General features: G+C 45.8%; 1 protein-coding gene across 2 annotated transcripts in view; it reads left to right on the top strand.

Moving 5' to 3' along the window:
* Nucleotides 1-11,396, top strand: part of akt1 (v-akt murine thymoma viral oncogene homolog 1) — a 30,508-nt gene extending 19,112 nt beyond the window's left edge. For both annotated transcript variants that reach the window (XM_035609811.2, XM_035609810.2), the window contains 11 exons: nt 248-359; nt 772-898; nt 1,445-1,576; nt 1,690-1,755; nt 2,293-2,361; nt 2,544-2,669; nt 4,327-4,455; nt 7,602-7,816; nt 7,920-8,007; nt 8,229-8,331; nt 9,365-11,396. In XM_035609811.2, the coding sequence (XP_035465704.2) occupies nt 248-359; nt 772-898; nt 1,445-1,576; nt 1,690-1,755; nt 2,293-2,361; nt 2,544-2,669; nt 4,327-4,455; nt 7,602-7,816; nt 7,920-8,007; nt 8,229-8,331; nt 9,365-9,444 (1,247 nt within the window). In that variant the 3' untranslated portion in view covers nt 9,445-11,396. The remainder of the gene's footprint in view (nt 1-247; nt 360-771; nt 899-1,444; nt 1,577-1,689; nt 1,756-2,292; nt 2,362-2,543; nt 2,670-4,326; nt 4,456-7,601; nt 7,817-7,919; nt 8,008-8,228; nt 8,332-9,364) is intronic.
* The last annotated feature ends 1,552 nt before the right edge of the window (nt 11,397-12,948 follow it).

A 12,948-nucleotide genomic window follows, 5' to 3' on the forward strand; every position in this document is an offset into this window, starting at 1 on the left:
TCAAATCATTATTAGAACCAATATTAGCAGATGTCATGTTTTCAAGGGGATGACAAGTTAAGTGCCAGAGTTGTTTTCCTCCACCAAAGTGCACCTGTTCTTTTACAAATTGGCCGACAGTGTCTGTTAGGGTGGCGATAAAGATAAATGGCTATAACTCTGGGTCTCTGTCTCCCCTCTGCTCCCCTGCACGCTGGTCTTTCTCCTCCCTCCCTCCCTCCCTCCCTCCCTCCCTGGCTGTGGTCAGAGTGCCAGCTGATGAAGACGGAACGGCCCAAGCCCAACACATTTATCATCCGCTGCCTGCAGTGGACCACTGTCATCGAGCGCACCTTCCACGTGGAGACCCCTGAGGAGAGGCAAGCAAGGAGCACGCACCTCTCAGCTCGCCAGAGCAACAGAAACACAAATCGTTTACATTTGCCCCCGTTGCTATGAAGCAGTTTAGCATTTTAAGAGATTCAGTGGTTTTCTAACATGTGGATTTACACACACACACACACACACACACTCACACACACACACACACACACACACACACACACACACACACACACACACACACACACACACACACACACACACACACACAGAATACACATTTAATCATTGTTCTGCACTCGCACAAGGTCCACTGGCTATTGGCAGAACTCGCACTTGAAATTGCCTTCCTGTTGATAAGAAGACAATTATGTGATTGGGCTGCTGGGCTTGCATGATGGCAAATGGGCTGATGTAATCTTTTTCTTCTGCTGCCTGTGCCTCCCTCAGGGAAGAATGGACAAAAGCCATCCAGGCAGTGGCCGACGGTCTGCAGAAACAAGAGGAAGAGATGATGGACTCCTCTCCGGACCCCATGGACATGGAGGTCTACCTTACCAAACCTAGACAGAAAGTGGTATGGACCATTCATGCTTATGCTGTTGTACCGCCTCTGCTGTCCCCACGTCTAGACATTCATTACCATAAACCTTAAACCACCACCTGTATTCCTCCTCCCTCAGTAAATAATTTTTTTTCCAGGTTTGACCATTAATCTTCTCCTCCACCCTACTCCGCTATATCTGCACTTAAAAGCAATGCGGCCCACCAACCACTTTGCCAACATCAGCCGTGGGTGGCTTAGCACCAGATAGCATGTCCTCGGGGTTTCACAACCCCCACATGTCATGACATAAAGCTTCGAGGCCTCCGGATTGGATGTCCCTCACACAACCATTTTCAACATTCTCCTTAGCGCCGAGGTCAGAAGTTAACTGAGACATAACCACATATAGGCCAAAACCATTAGAGTAGTGGAAGTTGCATGGTGGGTGAAATAGTGCCTTAAAGGCTTCTGTGCTGTTGTCAGTCGGATTGTGTGTCCTGGATAGTTTGAAAGGATGAGTTTGTTAACGTTTCTGTTTGTAATCAGATGCAACTTTCTTCCTCTCTGGCCTTCCAGACTATGCACGACTTTGAATACCTCAAACTCCTGGGAAAAGGCACTTTTGGCAAAGTTATCCTGGTAAAGGAGAAGGCCACGGGACGCTACTACGCCATGAAGATCCTAAAGAAGGAGGTGATCGTAGCAAAAGTGAGTGGTTGCCAATTAGCAAGGGGGAGGGAGGTCAGTGGAGCTGTGGCTGATAGCTAAATGGTGAGCCATTGTGAGAGTTGTACAAACACTGAGGCTGTTTTTTTTTTCAGGATGAAGTGGCGCACACACTCACAGAGAACAGAGTCCTCCAGAATTCAAAACATCCGTTCTTGACAGTAAGGAGCCCATCAATATACCTAAAGCAAACCTTATTTTTTACTCACAGAAATCCTCTGGAACCTCTTCAGTTCAACCCAGCAGCATCCTTTCAGGAAAAAAGGGGGCATTTTCAAAAGGAATGTGAAGAGCTGTTCTTACAAAGTCGAGCTTGGCTTTTTTTTCTCTGTATAGCAACACTGGACTTTCTTTTTATCTATTAACCCTTTCTCTAGAAGTCTGTATTGAAAAGCCCCTCGAAAATGTTAGGTCTAAGTGGTGGGTGGAGGCGACACATAGTGCGTTCAAGAATTGGGCCAATGTTTTCATCACAGCTGCTATTTAAAAGCCACTGGAAAACACTGTGCTGAAGTTTTCATAATGCTGTTTATGTGATAGTTTCATTTTAAATTGTAACCTAAGGATGTGAAACTACAATGTATTTTTTGATGTTCCATGTTACACTCTGCTCTTTAAAGGCCATCTTCCTCTTGACTTGAACTGAAAACATCCCCATGTTCTACTTTGAGCATTGGTTTTTTTTTTTCTGTCCGCAGGGACTGAAATACTCTTTCCAGACACACGACCGCCTGTGCTTTGTCATGGAGTATGCGAACGGTGGCGAGGTAAACCATTTTTAACCATCACTAAATTAGCACCTGTAGGTCTCAGTGAATCAGTTGACCGACTAGTGTTGAACAAATTTCACTGGTCCCTTTTTTTCGCTGGACGAACCCTCTCTCTCTCTCTCTCGATTTGTCCTCTGCTTCCTCATTGTCAAACGTCCCCTGTTTTTCTTTCTCTTCAGCTTTTCTTCCATCTGTCAAGAGACCGGGTGTTCTCAGAGGAGCGGGCACGGTTTTATGGTGCAGAGATAGTGTCAGCGCTCGACTACCTTCATGCTGAACGAAATGTGGTCTATCGAGATCTAAAGGTAGGAGGGGCACACGTCCTTACTTTCTCTCATCCTCGCTGTCAGAGGCACACACACACACACTCAGAGGCGCACACACACACTTACACACACACACTTACACACTTCCCTTCATTTCTCCCCCGGCAGGATATAAATAGGGTTTGCCTCCATCCAGAGCCGTAGCAGTGGCCAGGTCTTATTGATCTGCCTCCCCCAGATCGGTCTCCAGACCTCACTGCAGCTGGAGGGAGGCTCAGTCCATACAACTCTAACTGCAGTTCGACAGAAATAACAACCAGTCCCCAACACCTCCCTTTATAGTACGCATACAGTGTTTTCAGTGGGGGATACTTGTGCACTTTGTGCACGAATGACGTCAAGTTGTAAGCCGGCAGTTCGACACTATTAATTACCGGGGAGAGAATGACATCAACGCGTACTAAGGGTCAGAGGATAAAGGAGATGCAACGTATCAGCTGCTTCTTTTTCCAATACAAATCTCTTCGTACTCTCATATAAAGATGACATCAGAGATGGATGCTGCGGAGTGATAGGATATGATTGGGTTTAGGTGGACTATAGGGTGTTATCAGTGTTGCAGTGGCATCTGTGGGCCTCCTACTTCCAGCTGATAAAACTTTACCAGCCAGGTCAGCACAGCACTCGCTCCCTCTCTCTGTCCCTTGGGTTTATGAGGCAGGCTCCCAGCCTGCTAGGGTTCTCCTGAAAATGCCAGGGTAGCAGGAATGGAGGATGTGCTGACTCTGGCCTGGGCGCTGCTGGCCACGTGTGAGCTACAGCTGCCAGGTGACTTTAACTGAGAGAGAGAGAGGAGGGGGTCTGGGAGAGACAAGCTGATATTAAAAGGCCACGCAGCCTCAGGTCGTGACACTGCATGATGCACATCCTTTAGGCCATCAGGTTACTTTGCCTGTTCACTTCACATTTCCATCGACCTGTGTTGATGCGCATTTTTATTGTATATTAAAAATTGGTGGAAATGCATGAAATAAAAAAAAAGACAAAATAGGGCAAACAAGTTTTTGTGCTTGGCCGAGGTGGAAACGTTTACATGTTGGAAGAGGGAAGACGGGATTTAGGTTGATAGGGAGAGCCTTTGATTGATTTCATGGTTCTTTTATGTCCTTATTTTACTTTTACATAAACATTTGTGTCACTGTTCCACTCAGTGTTACACATTTACACCACCAGAAATATGAAACGGATGGACTTGTTATTTAGGTTTTTTGCATACAAAGATCAATTTAGTCATCTAGCTATATATTAAGGAATCTCTCTCTGTCCGCTGCATTTACATTGTCTTTACAACTCCACATCTGATCTATTGCTGAGGAACCATGGAAGTATAATGTCAACTGTGATTTTTTTTTTTACAGTGCACACATGCCAGGGTTTTGAGAACGGGCTTCTTCTGTCAATTGTGATGGCACCCTCTAATGATGACAATGATCCATATTTTTTTGCCAAATTTTCTAAAATTGTGTATTTGCTAGAAACATAACCAAAGTCAACTCTGAAGCCTGTATGTTTTTAGCCTTTACAAGTTAAAATTTCTCCTTCTCCTTCCACAATTATTTTCTTGCTATCTCCAATAAACACCAACTCATTCTAAATAAACATCATCTGATGTCGTTCTTCTTTCTGCTTTCTGCAGCTGGAAAACCTTATGCTGGACAAAGATGGACACATAAAGATCACAGATTTTGGCCTGTGTAAGGAGGGGATCAAAGATGGCGCCACCATGAAAACCTTCTGCGGGACACCAGAGTACCTCGCACCTGAGGTAAGAACAGAAGTCATTCTTTCACGATCTGAAAAAAAAAAAAGACATCATCCTTTCTTTCATCCAGGCCAGTTTTCTGTAGGTATGTACAGATCAGTGACGAATCGAAAGAAGAACCAAGAACCAAGAAGCAAAGTGTCTAGGGCACCATGAGCCACCAGAACAGATTAAAGCGCCATATTCTACACTTCTCTGAATTGATGGATGGCACAAAGTCTTGAAAACTCGTTTAAAGGCATGGTTTCTGAATATGGGCATTTCTCCAGGGATTGAGTTCTTTAATACATTATGCAGTATTTGTATAGCATCTAGCATTCAGCATGTGTTGTTGGACCACAGTGGATAAGGAGCATGTGGAAGAAAGGGCAGCTGTCCGCAAATGCCTTTCTAATCTCCCGTCTAAAGTCGAGTTAATGAGTGTGCCGTCCGCACAGGGCAGGGCGGCCTGCTCTCGTGTTTGCTGTGTGGGGATGGGTGTGTCGACTCCCGGTTGCGTGCAGGTATGACAAGTGTCGGAGTGGGCCATGTAACCCGATATTTCATTGTGAGTATGGTGGGTGTGACTAAGTGTACGAGTGTTTGTGCGAGCCACTTGACTGTTGCCATAAAAAGTTTTCCGGGAGAAGGGTGCCCGTGTTGACACAGTTGCCGTATCGTTGTTTTTAGCCTCCATTTGGAATTTTTCTGTTTTGAAGAGGAGGAGGAGGGGTTATTGGTTGGCAGCGCCCTCCAGAAACGTGAGTTTCCGCCCCTGCGGTGGCGGGGGGGGGGGGGGGGGGGGGGGGGGGGGGGGGGGGGGGGGCACCAGGAGAGCCTCAGCTCCCGGGGGATGCCTCACCTGTCCTGGGGCAGATCCCAGAGCCGGTGTCCACACACTATCCCACAGTGTCTCAAGCTGCCGTACAACACATACCTTTTCATCAGTCAGCCATCGGCACCAGGCCATAAAGGCAACGGCCTGGTGCTGGCCCTGGTATGTCAATATACAACCTCTTCACACCTGGGCAAACATAAAAAAACAGCTTTTTATTTTATGTACTTCTATAAACCCTTTTTTCTTATTTCCGAGTGCTCCACCTGTCCACGCTGCGCTCTCCCTAGCCCACTTCGCTCCTCCACAGTGAAGCGCAGCCTGTGCGACACCTCCAGCCTCGGCAGGCCGAGAGCAGGGAGACATCAGGGGGCGTTACCATGGCAACAGGGTCGCTGGCGAGCTCCTCTGTGGAGTGCGGGCCAGGCAGTGTTACAGGTTGTTCTGCAGTAAACAATGACCTTGTTGTGTGCGCTGCACAGGAATGCTGTAACGTCTGGGAATATTCCACCCAGAGCAGGGGGGAGAGAGAGGGAGGAGAGAGGGAGGAGGGACCCAATCCGCAAACAGCCAGGCCAGTTCGTCTCTGGAGGAAGGAGTGGGACAAATTCACTTTGTCACATTTATTAAGTAGTTACAAGAAGAAAACCATTATTGGCTGAGGGGATTGGCTTTTAGGGAATATGTAGAAAGAAAAACGCCGACAGGTTTAATCTGGCCTCTGAAACTGATCTGGATTCACAAGCTCGGAAGATTAATGGCTGTCAGTGTGAGCAGTGTGTGTGCATTATACAGAGTTAGGGCTCCAGATCAGCAGCAGCAGCAAGTGTTTGTGCTTTTGTCCTCTCTCTCCTCCCTCTCTCCGCCCCCTATCTGTGCTCCTTTGGGGCAGTGTAACAGTATTTGGGGCTGGGGCCCGAGCAGACAAGGGAGGCAGGCAGGGAGGCAAGCAGTCCTGGTTACGTATATGAGGGATGAGCTTGGCTCCTGCGCTCCTGGCAGCTTCACAGCTGTGGCGCTCTTCTACATATATGGGGCAGCTGCGGGCCCAGCTGTCGCACGGTGTGAATCACACGACAGCAGCGCTGGAAATAGAGCCGGCCCAGTAATCCTAGCCCCACGCCGGCTTCACGTTACTCCCCCCCAGTCCTCCTCCTTGATGCTCACCACTCACCGCAGCGCCAGGCCGGGTGCCCACAGACACACGCACAGCTGCGTGCACATGCACACACTGTAGTCTTGTACCTTTTACGGACACGTCCTCTCTCTCTCTCAGCCAGCGCTCTGTTGTGTCCATATCTAATTCTATTAATCTGCCCACGTCTTTTTGCCTAAGCGTCTATTTTTAGGTCTAAATTGCTCAGCATCGCGCTGCTGGAGGTTTGAGGGAACAGACTGTTCTCCTTGTCTTGATTTCACCTTCAACATCCGCCTGGCAAGGTAGAATCCAGTACATGTCCCCAGAGACCTTGGAACAACACCGCTCAGCAACACATTAGTCATGCAACAGGTTGCACTCAGCGAGCACAACACCGGATAAGTTTGCTTCACATTGAGTAGAGAACAGCAGAGAAAAATGATCCTAATGATAATGATAATACTAAATATTTTTCAGTCTGCGACTCTGGTTGTGTTCACTGAGCAGTTTGTTTCCAAGACCCCAGTCGTGTTTGTTGCCACACAGTTGCTTATTTAAGTGACGCGCACCTCTGCTGCTTGTTGATCTGTGTGTGTGTGTGTGTGTGTGTGTGTGTGTGTGTGTGTGTGTGTGTGTGTGTGTGTGTGTGTGTGTGTGTGTGTGTGTGTGTGTGTGTGTGTGTGTGTGTGTGTGTGTGTGTGTGTGTGTGTGTGTGTGTGTGTGTGTGTGTGTGTGTGTGTGTGTGTGTGTGTGAAGGCCTGAGGTGATTAAATATGCAGGGCTCCAGGGGAAACTCTATCCTTGCTCCTAATGTGAGATGTGAGTCAGTGCTGGCTGTGGCTGCCTCAAAAGCCCCGGACCAGGGGGTACAGCAGGTGATTCTGTTGGGGGTGGGGGGGGGCCCGACCCGACCCGACCCGGTTGCTTTAGGGTTTGTGTATTCAGCCTAAGTACCTGCTGTCTTCACAACCTTCTGATGTTAAAACAGAACCGTTTTGGTTGAACCATATTATGTAACTACAAAGCTGTAGCAATTTAGTCTTTTTTTTAGCTTGTTGTATAAATTTGCCACCACGGGTAGACAAATGTTATATAACACCTGCATTCCATACCCCCCTCACCAGGAAGTTAAAATAGCTCAAGAGCAACCCAACTGCTGCGCTGATTAAAACTCCACCGCTCCTCCTCGTCTCCTAGGTGCTAGAAGACAACGACTATGGCCGCGCCGTGGATTGGTGGGGTCTTGGCGTGGTGATGTACGAGATGATGTGCGGCCGACTGCCTTTCTACAACCAGGACCACGAGAAGCTGTTTGAGCTCATCCTCATGGAAGACATCCGCTTCCCTCGGACACTTGGCCCCGAGGCACGCTCGCTGCTCTCCGGCCTTCTCAAGAAAGATCCGATGCAGAGGTGAGGAGGAGCCTCTGCCGCATCCTCTACTGCGGCTAGTCGCTTCCCTAGGAGTCAGGGCAGCGACTGAAAGGATTTTTTCCCTTTTTCACATGTCTTCCAGGTTAGGTGGAGGGCCTGACGACGCCAAGGAAATCATGCAGCACAAGTTCTTCGCGGGAATCGAATGGCAGGATGTTTATGAGAAGAAGGTCAGTTTCTCAGATGTCGCCGAGTTTCTCTCTCTTTCTCTCTCTCATTGTCTTGTGATTGTCAGGACACCAGGCTCAGACAGCCGCCGTCCCTCTAGGGATCGATAAAGATACTTCACTCGAAGCGCCACCACCTAAAAGCAATAACTGATCAGACCGACAACCAAACTGAATGATGGCGCAGATGTGCTGATGTGTTTGTCTTGTCTCCTCTCCAACAGCTGGTCCCGCCGTTTAAGCCCAAAGTTACCTCGGAGACGGACACGCGGTATTTTGACGAGGAGTTCACAGCACAGACCATCACCATTACACCACCCGGACAAGGTAGCACCAAATCACACACACTCACTCGTACAGTATACTTAACAGGACCTTTCTTTTACGTTGTACATGAAAACGACGTCAATCCATCACAACGTGCTTCATAGCGATGTCTTTGAATGTGACAGTGAGGCTGATGAGCACAGTGGACCGTGGAGATGAATCGCCGTCTAACTCTTGTGATAAATTTCCCACCTCCTCCCATGAGACTTTATTAAAAATGAGAAATTGCACTTCACTCAAGTTCACTCAATATGAAAGTAGACTTTACTTTTTTTCCCAAGGAAAAATCCTTACTTAATTCAATGTTGCTGAATTAGTTCTTGATTATTGATTATTACATGGAAAATGAGTAATTTCAGTTTCATGTTAAAATGTCAAGTGTCAGGTTCATGAGAGAATCAATGGAACTTCAGAGGGTTTGGGTATTTCCCTCCCCTCGCCTTTCACTGAATGATCACATCATGTGAGTAAAGAAACCGCTGTGCATGTGTATGTAGCTCCCTTGAGAGCAGTCTGCCCTCTTCTGGAGAGCGAGCACCATAGAATCATTACAATGTCACCAAGTGCATGTGAGTGAACGACAGTCAGTGTGTTTGCACATATTACACTGTATAAGGGAAAAACGGTTAGATAGTAAAGAGCTTTATTGAGAATAGTGGGACTAGGTGATATTGATAAAATCAGATTTTTTTTAAATTACTATTTTGATATCCTTAGAAGTTTGAGAAGTCATAATAAGCAACGTGGATATGAAGGCCAAGCCTTGTCTGTTTTTGTATCATACAGTTATCCCCCAAAAAAATCAAGACTCTTCAAAAGGATAATTCAAATTTATTTTTCCCATAAAACTGTCCTTGCCGTTGATTTCTGCGGTCTCTCACTTCGGTCTAATACACTGACATTGAATGGAGCGATACCACAGTAGAAGTTTTATGGAACAGTAGACATATTAATATTGCCCTGTGTTATATATTGTCACATCACACACTCCTAGGCTCTACAAGAACTAACCGGTTTCCCCCTCTGTCCCCAGATGACAGTATGGAGTCCTTCGACAGCGAGCGGAGACCCCACTTCCCCCAGTTCTCCTACTCCGCCAGTGGGACGGCCTGAGCGACTCTCAAACATTCCTCCGGTCCCGCTCCCGCCCTCCTCACCTAGCCCGACTGCACTCCCCAAAAAAAAAAAAACACCGGGGGCCGCGGCCCCGCCCCCTCCAAACATTGTCTGCAGATGCCGTCGTTGGATGTAACATTTCCAATCCAGAAAGTTGTGTTATTTACAGGAAAGGAGGAAATTCAAGATGAAAACAAAGATAACTGTGGTTGTTCTGTGTGGCCTTTGAAGACTGACTACAGACAGAGAGTTAAAACTAGCCTGCATTTCCTGGTTGTCACGTTGTATACTGAGCAGGCATCCATACACCAGAATGACCTGGGAAATGTAGTTATTAGTGTTATGCACAAGTTACTGCTATTCATTTTTGAAAAGGGCCATTTTCTATTGAACATTTACAAATTTAATATGTACCAACACTTTTGAATAGAAATAGGCATACTGTGGACCAAAAACATCATGTGAGCAGAGTGTGTGTGTATGTGTGTGTGTGTGCGTGCGTGTGTGTTGTTGAGTGGGTGATTTCCTCTATAAGACTTCTGAACAATTCAAAAACCCTTCAGACCAAGACTTTTTTTTGGGGGGGGGGCTTCAAAAGTGAATGTACCGTATCAAATAAAGTCGATCTTTCTGCATATTCACACGTTGTTACAAATGGCTGATTCTCCTCAGACTGACATACCATCTTCCAGGAGGAGAAGTTTTGTAAAAAAAAAAAAATATTTTTATCACTTTTCTACTACGCTGATGCAAAACTTCCTTCGGTCGATCTGTTTTATTATCATGTCGCACCACGATGGGTCTGATCAATCAATTGTGCAATACGGTCTGAGGTGAGGAGCGACAGACATGCGAAGAATGCAGAGTGATTAATCATTAAGGTAAAAGAAAAGAGAAAAAGAAGCTGTCCTGCAGTGGATTCCTGTCGTGACTTTGCACGTCAGAGTCCCTGAGAGCCCCCCCCCCCCCCTACTTCCTGGTCATGATAATAAATAATCTTCCACCCCCCTCCTGAAGTAAGTGCTTATAGTTCCTGATGCCTTTAAATGTGGAAGTTCAGCTGCAGACAGTTTTCCCTCTGATCAGGGTCGGGCAGTGCTGACCGCTCAGAAACTCTTCTCTCCTCTGGGTTTTTCCTCCATGTACAGAACAGTATTGGGTGTGTTTTTCTCCACCCAGTGCATTCACTGCAGCCTCAGTGAGGTCACTTAAACACGATACACTTCTTTAGGAACACTTTGCAAACCAACTTGGCTTTAGGGGAAAACACACATTCATCTTTGAGTTACTTCTTCTGGGGGGGATTGTTGCCTCTTCACAAGCTTCTGAGTTATTTATATGAGACCAGCATTGACAAAAATGAGTTTTACTGTGCCAATGATATGCACTTTGCCGCCCTAAAATGAATGTATTTGGACTCTTTATTTGTACTTCATGGTTGGCAACAACTAAATTAGCTTATTTCATGTAAATTCAAATGTGGATACAAATAAAAAAAACAGACTTGTTTGTTTGAATGATTTCGCCCCTTTCGCAGATGGCTGAGGCTAAACTGAGACTCGTGGGAACTGAAACTTTGCGTACTAGAAGTGCTTCAGTATTTTTTAAGATAAGAGATAATCATTTTTCAAAAGTGCATCACTCGTTATTGAATGTAATGGTTTTTACATGTCCTTTTTTTTCACTTCAATCATTTTTGCAAACTTCTTTTGTTCGGTTTTTCAGTCTGATTGTTTCTTATTCCTATGCACACTCACCCTTTGCTGTCACCTTCTGAAAATAGGGAAATGCATTTTATACTTTTTATCTCAACTTTTTGTTTTGTACCTGCCCTCCCATTTTCCCCCCGAGACTGAGGACACCAGCTTTAGTAAACAAATAATATAAACTTTGTACACTGTTTTTAATTGTCTCTTTCAAATTGATGAAATAAAAGGTCTTAACAATAATCTGTGTAGACTCATCTTTTACTGTGAAGTTTAGAGAAATGGGAGTCCACAACTATAATATATTTTATTTTAGTACTTGGCTATAAAATCTGTGAGAGATATTGATTTTTATCTGTACATTTGCCCATTTTCCTTTTTTTTAAAATAGGTTATTCTGCACCGATTGCAGCAGTAAGAAGAGTTTGTTAAGAATATATTTTTCTTTCCTTGCTCTCCATATCTTCTCCCCGTCTTTTTCTTTATTTGCACCTCATGTTCCTCTTCTTTCTTTACATTATTCTCCTGGGCATCTTGGAGTTACAGTTTTATGCAACAATAATTTTTTATCTTTTTATTGTCTTTAACTGGTATGAACATGTAAACATGTGAACATTTGTGACCTTTGAGTTTGTTTGAGTTGCAATAAACTGCATCTGTAACCTGTACCTTTATCCTCTGCCACTAATTAGGAATATGAGATTGCAGGAGCTTTGTTTACCTAAACCAGACAGTGATCACACCTCACAGACAAAACACAGCAAAGTGTGTGAGACGTGTTCCAGCTCCCAGCGGCTCTGACGGTGTCTTGGCCCTGTTTCTCCTGCCTCTGCAGGACCGCTCAGGTCCACGTCTGGGGCCCTGCAGCTGGTCGGAGACGGGGAGAGATGTCTCCCCCCGGGCCCCTCGGGCAGATGGTGCAGTCTCTGGAGCAGATGTTGACAGCCAGGGCTCACACAGTCCGTCTGTGGGCAAGCTGCAATGCACAGCGCCACGCAGCGGGACTGAGGCTTTGGCTCCGCGTGGCAACTCACCTGACAACCATCCCTCGCCTGACTCCAGCTGCACTGCCCAACACACACGCGGCAGAGCTCGGGCTGCAGCTCTGCCACTGGCCTCCCGTGGGTGATATAGTGTTGTGCTGTGTGGAGAAAGTGTCACTCACACAGCAGCATGCAAGCCAGAGCACTTTTCTTTGTTTGCACTGGATGCAAAAAATATTTCCTGTTACTATGTTACATCAACATATAGAGTTATTTATATTGTATATACACTGAATATTAAAGGCACTATTACTCATTTGCCAAAGTTGATTTGGCTTTTTGAATCTATATAAATTGCAAGTGATATTTAGAGTGGCTGACAAGTAAGTGGATTTTACATGGAATACAGTATGTGTGATGTAGAAAGGGCTGCAACTCAAAATCATATGGTAAATAAAGGTCAAATCAAACTATATAGAGAAATCTCTACTGTAACAGATGTAAGATGATGCAAGATTAGCTATATGCAGAGGGCCTGGAGTTCAAAATGTTGTGCCCCTGGACATTTCAAAAGGATGGATGTTGCCTCACACAGAGCCTGCTTGCTCCTCACTGACTGCGCTACCTTTCTGTAACTGCAAGGGGGGAAAATGTGTATACATGTAAATAAAACAGAAGAGAAACAGAAAACAGAGGGGGGGGGGGGGGGCAGAACCTTGATCACAAAGTGTTTTTTATTTCTTCAATGTCACTCCAAACTAAACACACGTGTCACGTCCATGAAGGCGTTACCTTTAAAAGTATTTGGCTTT

Source organism: Scophthalmus maximus, chromosome 15 (assembly GCF_022379125.1).
Source record: "Scophthalmus maximus strain ysfricsl-2021 chromosome 15, ASM2237912v1, whole genome shotgun sequence".
Taxonomy (NCBI): domain Eukaryota; kingdom Metazoa; phylum Chordata; class Actinopteri; order Pleuronectiformes; family Scophthalmidae; genus Scophthalmus; species Scophthalmus maximus.